This window comes from Melospiza melodia, chromosome 1 (assembly GCF_035770615.1).
Source record: "Melospiza melodia melodia isolate bMelMel2 chromosome 1, bMelMel2.pri, whole genome shotgun sequence".
NCBI classification, from domain to species: Eukaryota; Metazoa; Chordata; class Aves; order Passeriformes; family Passerellidae; genus Melospiza; species Melospiza melodia.
This window is the reverse complement of record NC_086194.1, coordinates 16,065,439-16,088,679: the sequence shown is the minus strand read 5'-3', so window position 1 is coordinate 16,088,679 and position 23,241 is coordinate 16,065,439. Positions and strand designations below refer to the sequence as shown.

Genomic DNA, 23,241 nt, shown 5'->3' with positions numbered 1-23,241 from the left:
TAATGATCATCCTAGAATACAAAACCAAAATAATTAGGTCATAGCAATTACTTACAGACCCTGACATACTGGGAGGCTGCCACAAATATATACAGCACTGCACTGAAGACCTACTAACACACAAAGTGCCCTAACATACACTACAGATGTGCCCACAAGTTTTACATAGATATTTTTGAAAACCAAAGAAAATGACATTTTCTTAAGTAAATGCGTGATGAACCATGCTGCAGACCAATGACTGCTTGCTGGGTGCCCTGCAGCTCTCTGCCCCAACCACCTCATCTCTGATCCCACAGGCTGCCTTCACTGCAGTATCTCTGCATTCACAGCCCTGGCCAGGACCAGACATACAGAATCACAAAATCAGTTAGGTTGGAAAAGACCTCTGAGATCATCAAGTCCAACCAAGCACTACCACATTGACTAGACCACGGCACTGAGTGCCATGTCCAGATTTTCCTTAAATACCTCCAGAGATGGTGACTCCACCATCTCCCTGGGCAGCCTATCACAATGCCTAATCCCTCCTTCTGTGAAGAAATTCTTCCTAATGTCCAATCTAAAACTACCCTGGCCCATCTTAAGACTATGTCCTCTTGTCCTGTCACTGGTTACCTGAGAGAAGAGGCTGGCCCCAACCTGGTTACAACCTCCTTTTGTTCAAGCTAAACAACCCAGCTCCCTCACCCATTCCTCAAATGACTCATTCTCCAGACTCTTTCTCAGCTCTGTTGCCCTTCTCTGGACTCACTCCAGCACCTCAATGTTCTTCCTGAATTGAGGGGCCCAGAACTGGACACACTGAGGCACACTCAAGGTGTGGCCTCACCAGTGCCAAGTACACTTCCCTAGCCCCACTGGACAACATTGCTGATACATGCCAAAGGTTTTACTTCCCTTTTTTAAGTCAGTCTGCCAAAACCTACATTAGACCCCCACCACCTTGGCCATCTCACCCTTCAGGTTCATCCCATGCCCACTGTCACCCTTCTGCCCTTGGCTGGCAGGGCTCACACAGGGGTTGACAGCCAGCCCTGGCCTGGGCTGCTGGTGCTTCCTCACACAGGGCAGGCAGTTGCTAACACCCACGCCTCAAGCCTGACCTGGGAACCTCACAAAATCACAGAATATGCTGAGATTAAAGGGACCCACAAGGATCACTGAAGTCCAACTCCTGGCCTTCTGCACAGGACAACCCCAAGAATCACACCATGAGCCTGAAAGCATTGGCCAAAAGGTTTTTGAACTCTCAGGCTTCCTGCTGTGACCACTGCCCTGGAGAGCCTGTTCCAGTGCCCAACCACCCTCTGGGTGAAGAATCTTTTCCTATTATTCAACCCAAAGCTCCCATGACACAACTTCAGGCCATTCTCTCGGATTCTATCACTAGACACCACAGACATCAGTGTCCACCCTTCCTCTTCTCATGAGGAAGCTGTTAACTTCTATGAGGTCTCACCTCCATCTCCTCTAGGCTGAGACAACCAGGCAAAGTGACCTCAACTGCTCTTTTTAAGTCTTCCCCTCGAAGCCCTTCATCCTCTTCGTTGCCCTCCTTTGGATGCTCACTAAAAGCTTTATATCCTTCTTACACTGTGGTGCCCAAAACCGCACACAGGCCTCAAGGTGAGGCCGCCCCAGAGCAGAGCAGAACGGGACAATCCCTCCCTTGCCCTGCTGGCCATGCTGTGCCTGATGCCCCCCAGGAGAGGGTTGGCGCTCCTGGCCCCAGGGCACTGCTGGCAGCTGTTTGTCCCGCCTGCCCGCCGCAGGCACCGCCCGCACCCCGGGCTGCCCGCTCAGCTCCGCTCCCTCCCACCGGAGCGCCCAAACGCCCCGGGCACCCGCAGCCCTTCCCGCGCGCACGGAGCGGGCTGAGCCCCGCCGGCCGCCGTGGAACCCGGCGCCTGCGCAGAGCGGCGCGGCCGAGCCGGCCATGGCGCTCCGCGCGGGAGGCCCGGCCATGGCGCTGCTGCGGGGCCGCCTGCGCCTCCCCGGGCCCGGCTCCCGCGGGCACGCCCGGCTCGGCCGCTCCGGTGCCGCCGCGCAGCCGGCTGCCGAGGAGCCGGGGGAAGGTAGGGACGGCTCGCCGGGCCTCGCTGCGTTCGCCGCGGTGCCGCACAGCCGGCTGTGCCCGGGGGCGTGGGGAGGGGAGCGGCCGCCTGACCCGCTCGGCCCCGCCGGCATCGCCGGGGCAGCGCCGCGTCCTGGGCGTGAGGAGCCCCGCAGGGCCCGGGCAGCCCGGCCGGGCGGTGAGGTCGGCCTGTGCCGTCCGGGGCTGCAGCCCTGGGGGCCAGAGTCCGCTGCCAGTGCGCGGGACGCGGGTTGTTAAATGTAGATAGCGGCTAGAGGTGAATCGAGTGACAGGGTTCATCCCGAGAGACCCCTCAAAGGGCATGGGAAACGTGTGACTGGCACTCTAGTGTCTTTAGTACAAGCCAAGAACTAGTGAGGGGTGTCTGTTGCTGCTGTGCATCAGTGCCATGCTCAGACTGTGCAAAGGACAGCAGAGCCAAAAGTTGTGAGATCACATCTCTGTAGTGGCTAAGCATGCACAGCCACGTACATGCATTTACAGGTAGTAAATCAGGCAAAAATCACAGCCATTCTGGCCTAATGCAGGTCCATGTCATCCATCCATGGGACTTGTCTTTTTTGCAATCTTGGTCACTTCATCCTTGTCAGTTTCCATGGAAACTGTGATATTTATCATCTTCATAAAGTGTTTCCTTAGTTTTCTGATAAAAAATGCTAGCATAAAACTTGGCTGTGGAAAGAGCTGTTGTGGTTATTATTTACAAGAGTAAATAATACTGTGAGAGCTCAGTAACACTATAAAATTAAAGATTTAAAAAAAATAAGTACTATCAAGTAATACTAACAACTATCATATAATGATACTTAAAGGTTTTCTTGAGGCCACGATATCCCCTGGGTTCTTCAAAACCAAAAGCTGAATAAAGTGCTCTCTCCTGAATATCCCTGTGGCACATGGTAGCTGCTGGGAAATGCTCCCCAGCTTCCCAATCCAAAAGACAAAAGGGAAATATTAACAGGCAACAGCTTCATGGACTCTGCTGATGTGATGTGGTCAGAGGATTAGTTTGAAAGCTATGCAGGGAAGTGATCGTGATGTCAGATTTGGGAGATGGAGCCTTTGTATGCAAAGAGGAAAAAAGTTCCATGTTTCTGGATGTTCAGCATGTCTCGATTCCATGTGAATTCTGGAGGCTGTCAGCAGCAGTACAGATTGCCAGTAGCCTGATGAGATATGACTGCTCTGTGGGTTTATTGTAGTAGATGAAAGTGTATTATTAAGTGAAAATTTTGAGTGGGCGTTTACCGTAAAGAAAGGTGCTGAGTTGTAAAAATAGCAAGTGTTGAATTGTTCCAAAGTGCTGGTTTTGTGGTAGTTAAGAGAGACTCTCATTTCAGTGAAGCTTGCCAAAGGTCTAGCCCTGCCTCACTGCCTAGCTGGCATTTCCTGTCTCGTATGGGTGTGCTAAGTTTTTTATGGTGAGTAGCAAATTAAAGAAAAAAGAATTCCTTGTATTATGAAGCTTCCTGTGCACCAAAGGAAGTCAGTTTTGTTTTCTTCCTACTTTTCCTACTCCTTGTTATTACAAATGTATGCATTATATTTCTTTCATTCATTCTTCATTCTTTTAATTTTTGCTGTCATGGTCTTGTAGAGTCAGGACAAACCTTTGTTCAGTTGTTCAATCCATAGGAAAGGATTAGGTGAACTAAAACTAGCCACACATCTTTCTGTTGACTTGGAAAAGCCTTGATGCTTGTTTCTTCTCACAGATGCTGAAGTCAGTACCAGAAGGAAAACATTTGCTGAAGTCCAAGCAGAACGACTGAATCAAGCTGAACGGACTGTTTTAATTAAGTGCCCATCAAGACTTAATGAAAAAAAATTATTGCAGTACTTATCCAGTCATGGGAATGTTAAGAGTCATTTCTTTTTTGAAAATCGTGTAAGTAATTAATGATGTCAACTAAAATCTAGACTTAGATGAAAAGAAATACCAGAAAGAAAATTTGGTTAAGGCCTCATTAAGTTACCAAATTATATACACTTAGTGTATTAAATCTGTATTTATCTGTGCTAATGTTCACCAGTTGCTGAGCAGTTGATTTTTATTCATAAGTCAGCTAAGCAACACCTCTAAGGAATAGCCAGCAACCTGTTTTGCACTAAATCTTTGAAACTTTCACATAGCACCATTCATTGTTCTGACAATAGAGGCAGCTCTTTTTTTATGTGTTTCTTGAGTATTTCAGTTGTGAAGATGAATATAGTTCTGACCTTTTATGTTGAGTGCTTGCTTCCAAGAATAGCACATCTTAAATACTTTTAATCTGTTGTGGAAAAGCATCTAAAATGTTTTGAGATATGGAACCTAGGATTTGCCTTCAGGGCTGTCATATTAATCTGTCTCAGGAGCCCCAGGAGCATCTGAGCAATATCAGTACAATGAGTTCAAGCATTGTATGCATTTATCTCACCCTGTATTTCCGTTCTTAATGTTTTAGGGCATCAGTGCTTTAATAGAGTTTTCAGAAAAGAGCAGTATAGCCTCATTGCAGGATGCTGTTGGGATCCCAAGTGCTTCAGAGCATCATGTTGTCCCATTTAAATCAAGACTTTTTACTTTCACACTGAAAAACCCAGTGAGTCAACACCTTGAAGAGACACCACTTCACCTCTCTCCTCAGAGTCACATTCCAGTGAAAAACCTCATTGAAAAGCTTTGCCTTGCAGACAGTGTAAGTAGAGGTTTCTAGATCTCTCTTAATTAAAAATAAGGCATGTTCATTTCAGATTTGCAAGTGGTCATGTGAAACTTATAAAGCTATTTATTTTTATTAAAATGGTAACATATTAGCATTTTATGTGAAGGGTTCTCCTACACTGAAGTAAATAAATGAAATTGTTCATTTTAATTATGAAAATAATTTTTCTGTATGAAAGGAACCTTTTTGAAGTTTTGAAAAATAAGCTTCTAATTGCATTGATATTAAATAGATGAAAATATATGTTAATAGAAGATGGGTCATTGTATTTTTATGGTGTTTATTTTCTGAACTAGATAAGCAGTCAGATGTACATTCTACTGGATGAGTATCAGCTGACAGAGGAAAACATCAGGCTGCGATTTCTGGCCTGCTCCTTGGTTCGGGATTTTGCACGTGCCTATTTCCCTGACAGCACAGTGAAGCCATTTGGCTCTTCAGTCAACACCTTTGGCAAACTGGGATCTGATGTGGACATGTTCCTGGACTTCCGTGACACAGGAAAGCATGCCACAAAAATGGTGAGATTGTGCTGTGCCTCTTCTGTTTGTTGGATTTCTTCAACAGAGCAGCTCATTTGCTGTTTCACACACAGGAATCAGTTTATTTTTATTTAAATTTTAAATGGGTTCATACTATAGAGTGTGACAAGTTTATTTGAATGTTTCGATCTGAAGGCTTTCAAAAACTGATTGTGACGTGGACGAGATGTTCTTTGCAATAGAAAGAAAATTATTTGGTGTTTACAAAACTTTGCACTGTTAGGGTGAATTTCACTATGAAGAAAATCCTCATCCTCCAAAATTGTTTCAGCAGAATCAGACTTTCCCATTCTATTGTCATATTTTCTTCTCTGTAGCTTCTGTGCTTCAGCCATGCTCTGTTAAAGCTTGCCTTTGTTTTTTAGGGTCACCCATGTCCTAAAGCAAAGTTAGTTTGTGCATGTGCACATCTGTATTTTGGCAGGATTGTCACGTTCTTTTCCTTACCTTAAAGAAATGGCTTTATGCTCCAGGAAAGTTACTGGATTAGGTACTGGGCTGTGTATATATCTGCAGGCACATATTGAATGTGTGCAGGTGTGAGAGCTCAGGATGTGGGGTAGTCATGGTGAATGCTTACAGGTCACAGATCCTGAATAAATAATCAAGTAATTCTTGTGAAAACTTTTCTTTTTACTTGTGTGCTGACAGATAGTTTGGGAAAAGCTGTTGGGAAAAACTGTTGAAGTTTTGGAAAAAAGTTTAAGCCCATTGTCTTTTAAGTTTTTCCTTAGAAGACAATGGGCTTAAACTTTTGAAGATTGAAAATTCTCTCAGCTTTTCTGTACAATTTGTATATTGCTGTGTCAGTTACTTCTAAAGAAATAATCCTTCAAATGTATAGTTTTTAGTATTACTGCAGTGATAAATCACAATGAAAGCAAATATATCAGCTGAAGGGTTGTCGTGTGTGTGAAATGTTAAAATCTTTATGCTTAATCAGTGAAGTTGCCTGTTAAATTTTGAAGGAATAACTTTCAAGTATAAAATGTCTATTTTCAAAGCATGTTTGGTAACTAGCTGTTTTCTTTACTATGTATTCTCTGTGGAGATAGAAGTTCTGTTGTGAAATGTAGAGTATTTGATGCTGAGTGAGCAGCTGTGATTACCTGTGAATAGCTGAGAGATTTATTACTCTGGGAAGACAAAGGAGACGTAGCTTTAGTTACAAGGTGATTTAGCAGCAGTGGAAAAGGTGTGTTCTGATTTCTGCACTTCTGTAGCCTCTCAGGAGGTGCCAGGAACCGGGAGTATCAGGCATTTCAGCACCTATTTACATTAAATAACTGGTTTTGAGTCTTATGGCAAACTTATTACTAATTGCAATTTAAGAAAAGGGGTAGAAGTGGGAACTTTCTTTACCAAGAGTGGATGCTAGACCGCAGATTAGGCATTTTTAACCCCTGGGCAGTTTGGGAGATTAGGGAATGACTGTAAACAGGGCTCTGTGATACTTTAGAGTAGCAGTTTTTATTAAACTGTTGTGCTTCTTGCTTAGGTTACTGTAGCAGTTTACCAAAAAGTAACTGTTTACTCTTAATAATAGTTTCATATTTGCTGTTTCCATCTACATGATAAGAATTGGGGAAGAACCACAGGGTTGGAGTAAGTCTATCAGTACTTCATAGCCCCTAGCTAGCACCAAAGTTACATGAAGGTATATAAGTATATGAAGGTTCATTTAATTGCTAAGAATATCTACTTTATAAACGAGTATTCATTTAGTTTTTGAGAAATAGTGAGGTGCTGTCTGGAAAGGCCCATTGTGGTTTTTGTCACAAATATGTAAACACTGCCCACGTACAGGTCAGCTGAGTACCCATCTTTATCTTTCCTGTTAACTGCCTCGATGTTGATGGTTACAGGCTCCTTTCTCTTAGAGCCAGCCCCGTGAAGCATCAGCCTCACAGGCAGATGGGGTTAGGGACTGCTGCCCTGGCATGTTCCACCTCACATGGAGCTGACTGGAGAGCCACTCCCCTCGGGAACAGTCACCTCAGTGATGGCCAGAGAGACTCAGAAATTCAGCCCCTGACCGGACCTTATGGGAAAGGTTGCAAGGTCCATAACTTCTGAATTGTTTCACCTGTCTGAGGTCACTGGTTTGTGGGCAACAAAAGTAATGCACTCGGTATCTCAGTTACTGTTACATCACTGTAATTTTATTTGTACAGTATGCATTCACCCATGACATGTTCCAAGGGGGAGGATAAGTCAGTGTCAAGTCTAGGATTAGCAAATAAAACTAGCTGAGATATCTTAAAAACACAAGACTATAAAGAAAACAGAGATTTCACAGGTATTTTATTGAGGTAAAAACTACAAACAGGGCAAATCAAAATACAAAGACCTACAGAGAAGTTAATTTCTGATGTTAGAATATATCTTCACAATATTTTTGTCTTTCAGGGAAACTATATAATGACATGAAGTAAATTTTTTTAAGTCTTCCATAATCGTATCTTAATTTTGAATGATTTAAGTAATTTGCATGCTAAATTTTTTAACTCTTTAAAATGAAAAAGACATTTTTTCTTATATTGATTTACTAATAATGCATTGTTCTTTGAGGATTTGACATGGAATTACTGATAGTTTGAAATTATTGGTAGTTTGGTTGTATTGCCCTTCTGTAATTGTATGCTCCTCTTGGCAGTCAAAGCATTTATGCTCTCCTGGTAATTCCAGAATTACCTTTTTTAGCCAGTAGTGAGATGTGGTACTATTACACACTTCTGTTTGAACATGTAGATTTATAGTAAGTTGATCACTATTAGCTGGAAAAATTGAATCACCAGAAAAGAATGTAAAAGAGAGAGCAGTAATGTTTTTACCTATTTTAAGTTCTGTGGACTGCTTTGAATAATTCTTGTCTTTCAGTTCCAGTTGTACAAACTCCTTTGCAAATTGCGGTGGTCTTTCAGAAGTATTTTTAAGTGTCTCTTGTTTGAGAGCTAACAGCTTGCTTTTAAAATTCTGTGTTAGAAAAAAGGTCCCTTTGAAATGGAGTATCAGATGAAAAGATTACCATCAGAAAGATTAGCAACTCAGAGGATTCTCTCTGTGATTGGCGACTGCCTTGACAATTTTGGTCCCGGGTGTGCGAATGTGCAGAAGATCCTCAATGCCCGCTGCCCTCTGGTGAAGTTTTCCCATCAGCCAACAGGATTCCAGTGTGATCTGTCAGTGAGCAACAGGTGAGACCTGGTTTTAAAAAGTTTGCAGAGAATTCTGATGTGCTTAAAGTGTTCTGAAAACCTGTTATGTCAACTGTTTTCTCTTTTCTATGTTCCTAACAAATGTGAATGTTGGTTCTGAAAGTAAAAAGGATATTTTTTGACTTCTAGAGGTTAGAGTTTAATGTCCTTAAGTTGTATTTCTCCAGCATAGGAAATACTTGCTAGTTGAAGCTGAAGCCTCAAAAACCAGTCTGTGAAAGAAGTTTGGCTTATAAAACAGGAAAGAAGGCCATCAGTGTTCATTAGTCATTACTTCCCCATGGCATCTGCACAGCCTTTCTTGATTGCTTTTCAGATTAAGCAGCTCCAGAATGTTAATTTTTAGGGATTTTGCTTCTAGTTATTTTGGTATCCTTTCCTTCTTCTTAAGGCCTGCGTACCCCTGTTTGCTGGGAAGATGCCCGGACGCCAAGGGAATTCCCGGGGGGAAGGGGAGCCTGCGGCGTTCCCGGGGCCGCTCGCAGCTCTGCCCGCTAGGGGGCGCCGGCTGCCCAGGAATCCCCCCAGAGCCCCCGGGGCCGCGGGAATGGCCGCGCCGCCCCTTTGGGCTTCTGCTGTCCCGGGTTACAGTCAGAAACACCCCCTCGCTCAATAAACAGCTCTGGCATACGTGTACATTGCCCAAAATGAGTTACTGACCCTTTGCATTGTTTTGGGGAATGTAAAAATATGAGTGATTATTCTTCAGCATAAAAGTGACACGACCCAAGGGAATGGCCTGAAGTTGTGTCTGGGAGATGCAGGTTGGATATCAGGAAAAGGTTTGAGCCCTGGAACAGGCTCTCCAGGGAAGTGGTCACAGCACCAAGCCTGACAGAGTTGAAGAAGCTTTTTGACAATGCTCTCAGCACAGGGTGTGACTCCTGGGGCTGTCCTGTACAGGACCAGGAGTTGGACTTTGATGATCCTTGTGGGTCCCTTCCAACTCAGATTCTATTTTATGTTTCTGTGATACAAGTTTTAGTGCAGTTTTGTGACTTCTCTGCATCAGATACAATCAGATCAGGTACACTACTGAATTACCCAAAGCTCTGTTTCAGAATATGCAGGAGTTATTAAGACAATACTGAACAAGTTTCTTACAATGAAATTACTTCTCTATATGCAGCCACAGTGAAAGTCAGCATGTAGTTCTGTACAAGCTTCCTTGTAAATCACTGCTGATAGTTTGGCTGCTTGGGCCTGCACGTTTTGTCTTGTTATAATTTTTACTAGAAACATCTCTCTGGACACCCTAAAGCATCTCACAGCTGAAGTTTAAGAAGTCCAGGTTACAAAAGTTTGACCTAGTAAATGTCCTCAAAAGGATATGCTGAATTTTTAGAACATCTTTTAGCGCCTCAGGCTAAAACTGAAGCAAAGTCAGTTTTACTCTCATACTGTACTTCCTTTTATTTCTACTTTTTCTTGCCCTCCCATTTGTACAATACATGAATGGTTGTGTAATAGTGTGATAAAGGAGATCAAAAACTGATCCATCTGAAAACCTTTATCCTTCCAGATTAGTTGTTTTTTTCAGCTCGACTAAGCACTAATCATTTGAAAATTACCAAACTGACTTGTTTTGTGGATTTCATTGTGTCTCTGCACTTAGATTATTTTTCAGTGCAACATTTTACTATCTTTTAGATAAAAGCAGTAAAAGAAGTTCTAGTTGTATTTTATTATATGTTAGGATAGAGATATTATCTAACTTAGCAGAGGTAATTGTGGCTGAATAATGTTTTTTTGCCTCAGTTCTGCATAGTTTGACTCCACATTACTCGATGGTGTTTTCTTTATTTTGGGTTTTTCCTCCCACTGTGATGTGGATTGAGGAAACAGGAAACAGTACAAATACCTATTACTTACCCAGAACTTATAATTCTTGCTATGAAAAATGACCAGGAATTTAATCCTGATAATTCCAGGCATTCCTACCCAAACCATTCTACTATTCTACGATTCTCTTCTATTTTTTAAAATGTATAAATGTTACTTTTTTTTTTAAATGAAAGCGTCCTTCTCTTATAATGAACAATGAATACTGCACCTGATACTTTATAATTTTCTCATCATTTACATGTCCTCCCATTTGCCCTGCAGCATTGCAATAAGGAGTTCAGAGCTGCTGTACATCTACGGCTGCCTCGATTCCCGTGTGCGAGCCTTGGTGTTCACCATCCGGTGCTGGGCCCGTGTCCATGGGCTCACCAACAGTGCTCCTGGCACCTGGATCACAAACTTCTCCCTGACCATGATGGTCATGTTTTTTCTGCAGAGGAGATCGCCACCTATCATTCCAACACTAGACCAGCTCAAAGAACTGGCAGGTAAGCACAGCTGTTTGTGTTTATTGCAGTTTATTGTTTATTGCACATTTGTTTTATCTAAAGTGATAAACAAACCCAAGCAATTTCTTTATGCTCTTGAATACTAATGAATATTATTTGTGTTTTAAGTTTGAAGGAATACACAAGTTTTACATGGGTTTTTTTAGTGAAAATAGTGCATCTTTAAAGGCAAAATAAATCCCTTTTCAATACAATACTAATTCTATTTAGAGGGGTTAGGCTTATTCTGTCCCTTAGATAATTAAATGTAATTTCTTTGCTCAGTGCTCCTATGCTGAAATTTTTTTTTATTTTGTTATTTAGAAGACTTGTATGAACTTGAACGTTTCTGGAGTTAAGGATTTTATGCAGACTTAGCTGCACAAAATATGATGATATGATGTGTATTGTTTTATAGCTACCAAATGCTTAAAAGAAGGCTGTGTTTTCTCCTAATTTGTAATATCCTTGAGACTGTTCAGGCCCCTTGCAAATAATTCTTGTATCTCCACAAACAAGCTGTTCTCAAGGTTTCTTACACAGCACTCAGGGCATGTTATCTTCAGTGAATTGTATAAAAGCATTGAGAATGACACCCCAAGTTCTTGATTCCTTACTCATGTGTTCTGCTTATTGACATGATTTATTGGAAGCTTTGAGTGCTTGGATGAAAAGGTCTGTGTTCCGTTACTTTAAAATAATTTTAAACATTTCCATCAGAATTCTGTGGAAATGTTTGTACATAAAACGTGTTCTGGTATTTAAAGTGTTCCTAATTCTGTGAAGTTTTTCAGAGGAAGACAGTGAACGCTCTGGGGCTGATCTGTTTTTAAACCCTCATGTAGGTAGTAACCTCAGAGAGTTGTGCTGTTGAGTGTGTAACACAGCCCTCTGTGCAGAGATACTCTGCTTGTTACTTACAAGAAGTTTCAGAGATACAAAGATGTCATTTATCTTAGTCCTGTAGGATTTTAAAAGTGTGCCATTTGCTCATGATGCTTTTCCTTTGCCCATGTATGGACTTTTTTCTTTTAAATCTTTTACCACTTAATTTGAATCTTAACCTTAAAGTTCACTTGTGAATTCCTAATTTGATTTGTGTAGTATGGTAGCATTGCTTTCAGCTTGTTATCTGAATTTTATAAATACAATGGCATTTAAATGTTTATTACTTTAAAATATGCCCACAATTTTTCTTTCAGGTGAAAAAGACAAGCATATAATTGGAGGGTATGATTGCTCATTTGTTAGTGATTTAAGGAAGATTAAACCTACAAAAAACACAGAAACACTTGGTAGGTAGATCTTCATAACTTTGTTTATTTTATGACCATATTGAAAATAAACTTTTCTTTAATGTTACTGATGGCTCTTGTTTTTCTTTCTCCTTAGATGTATTGTTGAGTGAGTTTTTTGAATATTTTGGAAACTTTGACTTCAGAAAGAATTCCATAAATCTTCGAAAGGTAAATGAATTTTAATTGCTCATCATTAGCAACTGAATCTCTCTGTCTGCCATTTGACAAACTGCATATGCTATGCAACAATTTCTATCATCTTTAATTATATATAAAAAAACATTTATATGGAAACAGAGTTCTTTCTGTGAAGGAGGAGTGTTTTCCTCTTGGAGCCCAGTAACTTACAATACCATTAAGAACATTTACAGTGTCATTGCTTGGATATGCTGGAAAGCAGAAACTGATGCAAAGCTTGTGTGATTTTAGTGAAAAGCCCTGTAATAAAAGTGGCAGTTTTAAAAAAGTCAAAGCTCTTTTGCTTCTGTGGGAGGAAAACTTTTAAAATGTCAGGATGTCTGTCATAGCAAAAGTCTGTGACAAACCCTGTGAGCTGACAAAATTCACATTTGAAGTTGGGAGTCCAGACTCAAGCAGAGCCTACATTAAAACTTACAGCTGAGTTTTGGGTATGCTTTTGACACTGCAGTTTTCTACTGCAGTTTGTATCAGCCTGCAGTAACTGTGCTGCAGCTCAGTAGGCATGCCATAGCATGGTAACTCTGTTCTAGCACTTCAGTTTGCTTTGTATGTTTTAGTCATCCTATTGGTCTGTGTGTGCATGCAGGTATAATAGGAATATATAGAAATGTAACCTCCATAACTCACTCCTGTTCCTGCTGGGCTGCTTCCAGAGTGGAGTTCCAGTGCCAGTTGCTGTGTGGATGCTCATTTGTTCTCTTTCCTAGTTGGGCATTGTGGATCACTGTCTAAAGAGCCCTTTTTGCAGATCTATCCTAGAAACTGATTTATTTAGGTGGAGAACTTCAGTTTGCTGTTAAACCTGAAAAAGCCAAGCAAAAACACATTTGGAGCCTGAGCTAGTCAGGGGAGGTATCTGGGCTGCTGCTCTTCCTCTGACAGTGCTCTTGGCCCTGGGGCAAGTGTATATAAGGTGTACACAGACACTTACTGACCAGCAGGTGCTGGTGGATTCCTGCTAGAGCTTGGGCAGAGGTTCTGCTATACAGAACCAGTCAGCTAAGAAACACTGATAAGCTGAAAGTGCATTTAAATAACAAACTACATAGTTGTCAGCTATTTGTGTTGTACTATACCAGGTGCCTAACAGGGGACCATGACAGAATAGCTCTGTGCTTAAAAGCAGACCAAACTGGGAGGAATTTCAGCTAACAAAGCAATCTTGTCCACTTACACCAGCACTGTGATGTCTCTGAACAATGTGGGAGGAATGGTTTGAACAGTTCAAGTGCATGCAGTGTTTTATCAAAGTGAGCTGTGCAGGTTAATATGACACCCTGATGCTGCCTATACACAAGTGGAATTAAGAGTAGGAGGTTGCAGTAGTGAGGTCTGAGGTTTGTTGGACAGCAAATGGGAGAATGGCCAGAAAGATAGGTTAGCCTATCTTCTGTTGTGTGCTCTTTACCTTGAAGAATATCTAAGTTGAATGTGGCAAAGAAAACCACCACTGAGAGGGTTCAGAGAACAGGAATAATGCAGTCAAGTTGACAAGAAAATTAACTTGATTAATAATGACTGGGTGTTTTGTAAAATGTTCTCCAATAGGTCAAAACACTTTTAATTCTAATGTAATAGCTCAAGTGGTTTGTTATTTGCTCAGTACATATGCAACTTTGGCTTTTTCTTTATGCTGTCTGCAGGGAAAGGAAGTAAATAAGCCTGAGTCGTCTCCTCTTTATATCTGGAATCCCTTTGAACAAGACCTTAATATCAGCAAGAATGTTAATCAGCCACAGCTGGAGAAATTTATAGCTATGGCCAGAGAAAGTGCCTGGATTTTACAGAAGGAAGATAACACTCAGCAAATGATCAATAAAGAACCTTGGGGACTGGCAGCTCTACTGATACCATTTGGAAAAAATAATTCCAGCAAGATGAAGAATAGGATGAAAGGAATAGGAAGTGAAACAATCAGAAGCCTCTTGGACTCTTTAAAGTTAAATAGTGCAAGCAGTCAACAAAAAGCAGTGGGAAAATGACTTTTAGCACAGAAACACAATAGCTAATATTCTGTTTTAGGAATTGAATGTGACACGCAGTCCAAAGAATATTAATTTTAATATTTCTATATGGGGAATGGAGAATCAAGCAATCTCTGGTTTTCATCCTAATGATTTTTGTACAGGTCTGCATTCTTTCTGTACATTTTTCTCCTCCTTACTCCTCACTTTTCCATCTGTTTTATGAATGAAGAGTATTCAAATGTAAGTTTTACAGATGCATTTTGGAAGTAGCCTTCAGATGGGCACTCTTCTGTAAAAAAGGCTGACAGGAGCAGTATGGGAAAAAGCCTTTGGGAGTTCTCTTGGCTAGCATACAAATAATATGCTAATTAAAAGCTCAAGAAACAACCACCTTTCCATGAAACCACAGTCTGAAAGAAGATGAATGTGTTGGAACCATTGTTTCCAATCCAGTCGTGTTTTGGAAGGCAGTGAAACCCAAGTGCATGTATCTGTTTTTGCAGTTGTTTTCCATTTGTGTAGATAGTGCCAAGACAAAATAAAGAGAATGGAATTGGATAGTTGGGTGTGCAGTTTCATAAAGCATTGCACCACCACAGCTCTCCAAGGGTAGTGCCACTGTTTTGTGTTGGAAAAGTGGGTTTGCTCTTGTGTTTATCACCTGATTTAAAATGTCTTTAGTTAACTCTCATTTGTTTTCTCTACACAGGACTGGTCTCCACCCACACTTGTTTCTTATTTTGCCTTCAGCTTCACTTTAAACCTGTATTTCAGGTTCATGCCCTTCTTGCTTCATCACTCTCCCCAAAGCTGCTGCCTACCTGGTGACATGAGAGCATTCCTGCAGAGGGATCTGTCCTGTGCAGAGATCCAGAGAATCACCCCAGTCTTGCCTTGGTTTTCACATATTCAGGAGAGCACTGATGGTCCCCCTTCCAGATCAGTTGGGCCAGCAGAGTCAGTGCTTTTTATTGACTTGAAACATTGAGTGCTCTCTGCATCCACTTAAAAAGAAGTCTTTTCAGAGGAAGGGGGAGAGAGAGAGAAGGAAGGAAATGGTAAATGGAGAGCAGGCAAATATCAAACTTTAAAAGTACATTTGTGAATATTTCACCTGTCCAGTTTGAGAGCCACTCATGCATTAGACTAAATGGTAGCAGTGTTAGCAATTCCACAGAGCGTTTTCTTTATTCTGAACAGAAATTCCATGAGGGAAATGACTGTATTCAGAGATAATCATATAAATGCAACATCAATTTTATAATTACTTTTTCATTTTCAGCACTTTTAGACTCTTTAATGTTGCACTGGGATATGGTTTTGTGTAGACTTTTTTCTAATGGTGTGATCTGAACAATTTATAAGTGTGTTTTCTCTTTTCTCTGATACATTATTCATTGGAAATACTATAGGCAATAATAATGCATACTTCCAAGTACTTGTAAAAACTGAGCAATGAAAAGTGTCTTCTACCAGTTGACAAACTGAAAGGTTAGACCTTCAAGTCAATAGTTTACTTCCATAATAGTTTATTCAGAGTTTAAAATAATACTTATATGGGTCCATTTCTGATTCATAAATGTTTTCTTAAATAATGATTCACATAGTCATTACCTTGGTTGCTGAAATTAATTCTCATATTAACTTCTTCAAGATTGAGCCTTGATTTTGAAACTTGGTTTTCTACCTAAATCCTGGTATTAGAACTTCATTTTGGAGGCTAGTATGAAGTTTATTGTAACTTGCTATTGATGCAAAAAAGCTTTGATAGCAAGCTTGACACAGATTCTGTAAGGAGCCTGCTGCTCCCTTAATCTTTACAGACCCTAGAGGTTCATTGTCTGCAGTTTACCCAGGAACAGACTATGTAGCTTTTTGAAGATTAGGGCAGTACTTGAGTACTTTGGAATTCTCTTTTTTTTAGATTAACCAAATGGGTAGTGGTGTAATAATAAGAATATTGGTTACCAAGGACAGAAGCATGCAGCAGAACTGTGGCAGTGTGTACCTAATTGCATTATAATCACAGGGATCCATTGACACAGGTAGGAAAGATTTTATAGGAATTTTGACACATAGATACAGGACACTTGTAGACAAATAACAGTGAATTTTGTATTTTGGTTATGTGGTTGAGCCATGCTGAAACACAGGCTTCATTTGTAAATGGTTATAGATGTTCAAGCTGCTCAGTGTTCCTTAAAAGGCAGGGCAGACCATGGTTACTGTGCATGCAGCGCCTTTCAGCATCACTTTTCTGTTTAGACTGCCTGTCCCTTTTGGGAATAGTTCTGAACCCTTGTCATGGCTGCAGGCCAATTTCTGAAAAGATGAGAAAGAAGCCAAAAGCAGAGTTGTATCAGTGGAATGCACAGGTTATTTTTTCAGATATCTGCTAGGTGAGGGAGCTGGTGAGCCGGGAGCTGAAGCCTGGAGGCTGTGAGGATCAGCCTCATTGCTGAGGTAAATAAGCCCAGCAGGCAGCTTTCCTAGAAGAGGCTGTAGCTGGAGGTGGAGGGCTGACCATGAGCTTCCCTAAAGTAGGAGTTATATCTGGGGAAGAGCTGAGTGAAACGGAAGCCACTGTGGGAAGAGAACCAAGACTTGAGGGGGTGTATTTATGAGATCAAGAGAGATGGTATCATTATCATTTCCTGAGGGCAGCAGTAAGATATTTAGAAACCATCAATATGGATCTGTTACTGAAAACAAGAGCTGGATTTATGTCAAGAAGGACTGTGATTATTATCTAGATTTGAGAGCTCATTCCTGTGCTCCAGAAACATCTAAACAATGTCTCTGCAAGAGCAAGGCAGTAAGTTTTAGTTACTTCTCAAACTGGTGCTGATCTGCTGTATTGTATGGTGGGGCTGTTTGGGAGGTCACAGGTAAGGAACACCAGTGAATTAAAGACAGTTTTGCCCCCTCTGCCCCTTTCCTTCACTGGAAATACTTTTTAGTGCAAGTCCAAATGGTAAGGGAAACTGAAAACATTCGGAAGTTCCTTGTCCTGACAAAATATGCTTTGGGATATTAACTTCAAAGTTAACGTTTGTTGCCAGGGATTTTTATTTTTATTTCCCTAGATGTTGATGCTCACAAGTGGTGCAGGAATAGGTTCGGCTGCAATTGCCTCTCTTCCTTATTCCTCTATAACTTCCAGAGAATCTGCAGCCTTGGCCTGCAGTTCATTCCTGGTTGAGCATCCTAGTGCCATGCTTGTGAAGACACAGACACAAAACAGACTTACTGCTACATTTCCTGTCTCAGGTTCTGTTCTTTAGACTTGGAATCATGGTATATTTCAGGTTGGGAGAGAACCCTGAACCTAGTCCAGTTGCCTTCTTAAGTGGTATCAGCTGAGATCAGACCGGGACTTTTCATCTAGTCAGACCTTTAAAATCTCCAAGGCTGGAGACTGTGCAGCCTGTTCTAGTGCTTGACTGTCTGCATCACTGTGGTGGGCTGGGCTGAAATATGCTGCCCATCATTGTCACTCTTAGTGGCTTTTTTTCTGATCCTGGAACATGCTCTCAATTCAGATGCTTTCTACTACAAGTGTTCAAGCTTCTCCTTGACATAGAAAGCCCCAAGTCTTCCCTTCTTTGTCTTCCCAGAGGAACTTGTATCCATCCATCACATGCAAGCCCTCCTACCATAGCAGTTATTCCCACAGCACAAGTAGTAGTAACACCACAAGGAGCTCTAGCTCCTCCTGCTTGTTCCCCAGGCTGCCACACATTTCTTTCTGAGCATTTTAGGTGGATACCTGTTCATGATATTTTATTATTCTCGAGGTCCCTTTTGTTCTTGTCACCCTGTATCCTTTTCTCTCAGTCCATGTCTACAAACATGCCATAACTGGGGGTTATGGTTGTCCTCTTCATTGTTCTGATTGCTTTGATATGGCCATTGTGCATATCCAGCTTACAGAGTCCTCATGACACTAAATCCTGATGAAAACTTATTTCTTAAAAGGCTTTGCAGGAAAGTAAGAGGCCTTGAGTAGCAGACTGGTGTACTGCACTGGCAGAAAAACCCAGAAAATACAATGCCATGCAGAAATGATGATGCAGGTGCAGAATCACCTTAGGGCACAGTGCTGTGTCTCTGGGAGTTTGTTGCTTCCACAAGTGCAGTAGTGTGGTACAGGATGCTGCTGGCCAGCAGAGCTTGTCCCATGTGGATCTGACACATCTGTGGTGCTGTGTCACTTCCAGGTCTAGAGCAGTCAGGCTCTCAGCCACAACCTCACTCTGCTCCATGCTTGTGCTGGTCATTGAGGAATTGTGTTCTTAGAACAGAAAGTCTTCTCTCATAGAAACAAATCTGCAAGTTCAATTTTTTACACTCTCCAGAGGTACAAGCTATATTTTTGCTTAACAAAATTTTGTACCTTTGGAGAAAGAAAAGGTAGACAAAGAACCTCCATTTAAATAATTTTGCAAACAGACTAGTGAAAGGCCCGTGCCACATTCAGCTGAAGAAGGTTTAAGATTTCCAGCCTGGGCTGCTTTGGAGATATGATGAATCAACAGTGAGGAAGCTTTTCAAAATAAAGTCATGTTGTTCACTGGAAAGTTCTCTTCCAAATGCTTTCCCTTGCTTATCATAAAATTACCACCAAGGTTCTCTTTTAAATTGTACTAAATTCTTCTAGACATCATGGGTAACTTGGGGTCAGTTTGTTTAAAACAAGGGTTAGGATTTATTTGAGGCTAACCTGTGCCTGGAGATAAAATCTCCTTCTCCATAAATCCTCTTAGTTGAAAGTCTTGATCCACTGCTTTTGCAGACCTGTTTCTCATACTTTATTTAAGCAGAGGATTGGTTTGCTTTCTTTTGCAGGACCTCCCTGCTTCTTTTCACACTTTCCATTGTCTTTTCATTGTATCTGACCTGTAAAAAATAGTATTCCACTTCCCCTAGTATTTTGTGAAGCAATGGTGAATACAGCTGTATTCAAGAAACAAGTAGTTTTCAAAAGGTGGCTCTCACATTGCAATGTAATTTTTTTACTGCTTTATTTCCTGTGTAGACTGAATCTCCATTCTGCATTTCCCATGGCACGTAGAGGGATCAATTAGCTGGACTCGATGGGTCTCACCTTTATAGAATATGTGTTTCTGGGAAATCTCCTCAGTAAAGAGACTTGTTTAACACAGTCTGTTATATTAGAAAGCAGAAGATCTCAGCAAATTTTTGCAGGGAGGCGCTCTACCCTTCAGGATTCGTTCTGTTTTCCCTTGTTACAGGGAAAACCATATTCAATTTGTTTCACAGAATGACTTCAGAGATAGGTTTTTGTTCCCAGGCTGAGCTTTCTTGCGCACACAGATTTGTATTCAATGTAAACAGTGCAGCCCTGTACAGGAATTTTGTATGGAACAACTCCCAGAATATGTCTTGTAGGTATTATGCTCACAGCCCAACAGGGGAGGTAAAAGCCCCAGAAATTACTAAGGCATAGCCTCTTAATTGTGGTGCTGACTCCATGAGATGGAATAATTTCAATAATTCTGTATTTCCTTTTCTCACATTGGACAGAGGAAAGACATTGCTTTCCTGCAGAAAAAAAAGTAAACATGTTAGAAGTTGCATTGTTGGGATAAAGAGCTGTAGTACTTACATTCTTTCTGAATATTTCTATCTGAAATTTGGTTTTCTAAAGTCCTTCTCTAGGAGTGATTTCTAGAGATTTTCAGGAGGAGAGAACTGGGTGAATACATAGAGGCTTTGTTCAGACAATCAGATAAATGGTACTTAGATTTGATTCATTATCAAAAGTAATGGCACAGGGGACAATAACACATGTAACAGTCTGACAATAACAAATATCACTGCCTTGTCTCTTTAGCCAGTTTTCCTGCCTTAATTTTCTGTAGCCCAGTGGTGCACTACTTGTACAGAGGGATGGGATTTCAGAGAGCATACTGAATGGAAACTATAGTATCTAATACATGGGAGGCTAAGTACTTAGCCACTGCAGTAGATAAAATGAAGCATTATCAACTACAAACTGAAATAAGATTCAGAGATTTTTTTATTCCAAAATTAAAACATAGAATTCTTCTGTGAATCTTTAGGGGATTCATAACTCTTCCTTTTGAAAATTATCTCTGGACACCAATGAAAAGAGGGTTTGCTGTAATTGCTTGATGTCTGAGCTTGCAAAGTAAGGCCTCATTTGAAATGACCATGATCTGTTTTGTTGAGACATTAAAGACCTTGGTGATTACAGTTCTGCTCAAACCCCCATGTTTAAGAGGGTTTGCATTGCAGTTGGCTTATGAATCTGGAATAATATCATTTTCAGTTGTCCTAAGAATGCAAATGCTTACAGTTAGCAACACACTTTAGCACTTCTGCCCATTACAATTAGGCTGTTATGATTTTAGTCCTTCTTTTTAATGAAGACAGTATTTTCAATCTTTGAACTGTGTTGCAGCAATTAATTTTATATTTCTTCTGTGAGATAACTAATAAAGAAAAACATGTCCTCTGTATTTTTTCAGTAAGTTACTGTTCCATTGTGCTGTTGAAATCTTTGATAAGATAAAGAATAACATATGTGGTGCTTTCCTTTCTCAGATGCAGGCAGAGATTACTGAAATGAGGATGCATTTCAAAGAGCAATGGTTTTGAAAGGTTGGTCTCCAAATGCCCCAGTCTACAGAGCTCACCAAAGAAGTAAGAAAACAAACCCCTGAAAAAGCCAATCTCAGTGTCAGCCAGCTTGAATTCACCCAACAAACATTTTTAACTTTGGGGATTTTCCAAACAGAAAAATTGTCAAACCAAATGCTGTCAAGTCATGGTTGGAGATGGAGCACTTCTTGCCTTCCAGAATCACTTTATGATTAATAATTTGTTTAATTAAATGGTGGTGTGTGAAGTGTATATCTCTATCACTTACAAAACACAGTTTCTAATGAAGAGAGCAGAAATAACACTTTGGATATCTGACAAACTCTGTGAGATATCTCTTAATGGGAAGAGAATTTTTTTTCTAGCTAGATATCCAAAGTTCCTGAACCCTGTCCTGGCAAAAAACTTGCTTTTTATCCTTATAATTTATGAAGAGAGAATACAGGCATCTCTGTTTGTCTTGATTTAATTTTATCCCACATGTATAGGGTTACAAGTATGTGGCAGTTAGGCATAAGTGATAGAATTTTATGCTCCAAATGCTGGTAAGAGAGAAGCTTCAGATCACATAGATTAATGCAGGCTTGATTCAAAGACACCTAGCCCAAATCTCCTACACTTTTTTAGATCCCACCACCATTGCAGCAGAAGACCATAAATATTAAAAACTGCCAGCTACTCACTCCTGGTAGGGACAACTTCCCCTGGGGTTAATCTTCCCAAGCCAATAGCAACCTTTAATTGCCAAGCTGACCTAGGGACTTCTGAAGCCTGAGAATGCAAAGAATGGTTTCCCATCTTCATAGCCCATTCCTAGCAAGACTGTTTCCCTCCTGAGTCTAGTAACAGCAGGACATGCCCCTAAATATTTTCTCAGATGCAGAAATAGTGAACAATGATGCTAAAGCATGGTCATTTCTGTTCCTCAGACTTGTGCAATGTATGGGCTTGTGTGTGTTTTTATCTAGCATCTTTATTCTGTTTTTCAAAAAAGACTGATGAAATTTTTTTTGTTGTTTTTGTTGTCCTTGGAGTTTATTAAGCTAGAGCTTTCAGAGCTGTGCTTCACTTGTTCCCATGTTTTTCCTGGCAAAGAGTAAAATTTAAAGCTGAGCCTTTTTCTGCTGGATGTTTTTCTTTTCTGTGATAAACACAAAGTATGCAGTTGGTGTCATGAGAGCAGTAGGTGCAGGGTTCAGCTGACACTTCCCAGCAGAAAAGTCTCCATCTTGCCAGGCCTTTGAGGAGACATGACAATGATTCATTTTGGTGATAACACAGCAGGAACACAAGTCCAATTGTTTGTTATGTAGGTCAGAATGGGATATGTTGGCATCTCTGTTTGCAGACTTTACAAAGATGTCTGGGAATGGGAAGCATGACAGCAAAATCCTATTCTGATATAACTTAAATTGTTCTGCTGATGGAAGTAATCTATGAACAGTTTGCTGTCAAATACTTGCTGTCTAGCTAGCAGAGCTGGACATTGTCTATGTATGAGGAGGTTTAATTTTTCCCATTAAACAGCTCATTTACTCTTTACCCAAGCTCTGCAATTAAATTCTGTCTCTGTGCCAAGGAGAAAGCCTTTAGAAATACTCAGTCTTGCTGTTCCAGTATGAGTTCCTTGCAGTAGCTAATGCACATGTACATGATGTACCTAAAAATCAGAGGAAATTGAGAGTTAACTTGGTTAGCTCAGGACTTTTCTTTCAGCCTTGTGCCTTTTAATGTCTGTGCTTCAGAAACTTGTTCAGCAGTCAGTTTGAGTTTTGCTTGTTCAGTCAAAAATGGCTTTGGGAACGTAATTTTTTGTAACACATTAAAACATTTTGCTGCACACCCCACTGCACATCATGCAGGACAATGACATGCCTTTTTATGGGAGCCTACCAGCTCTCCCCTGATGTCTGTTCCTTCCAGAAAAGCCTCTGGTTATTGAAGAACAAAGCTTTTCCCTCTTTCCCTAGGTGAGTGCTCCAATGGAGGGCCTGGGACTGCTTTGTTTGGAATGTTTGGATGGTGCCATGAACTCTTTGGACCAGGTCTGTGCCCTGGCAAACACCTCATGTTCTCACTTTCAGGTTTGTCCCTCTGATGCTCGGTGTTCATCACCTCCATAACCAGCAGCATTGCTGCTAATTCCGCTCTCAGCTAGGAGAAGCTGAGGCACCTTCCTATTTTGGGGAGAACAACTCTTCCCCAAATGATTAATCTCCTTTAAATTA

General features: G+C 40.9%; 1 protein-coding gene across 1 annotated transcript; it reads left to right on the top strand.

Annotated features, from left to right (window-relative positions):
* Positions 1–1,939: 1,939 nt before the first annotated feature.
* MTPAP (mitochondrial poly(A) polymerase) lies at positions 1,940–14,537 on the top strand. Its single transcript, XM_063149158.1, has 9 exons — positions 1,940–2,078; positions 3,814–3,986; positions 4,546–4,779; positions 5,103–5,327; positions 8,334–8,545; positions 10,673–10,899; positions 12,102–12,194; positions 12,292–12,365; positions 14,042–14,537. Exons 1-9 carry the CDS (start codon positions 1,940–1,942, stop codon positions 14,378–14,380), a joined length of 1,716 nt encoding a protein of 571 aa, XP_063005228.1. The 3' UTR covers positions 14,381–14,537.
* Positions 14,538–23,241: the final 8,704 nt, after the last annotated feature.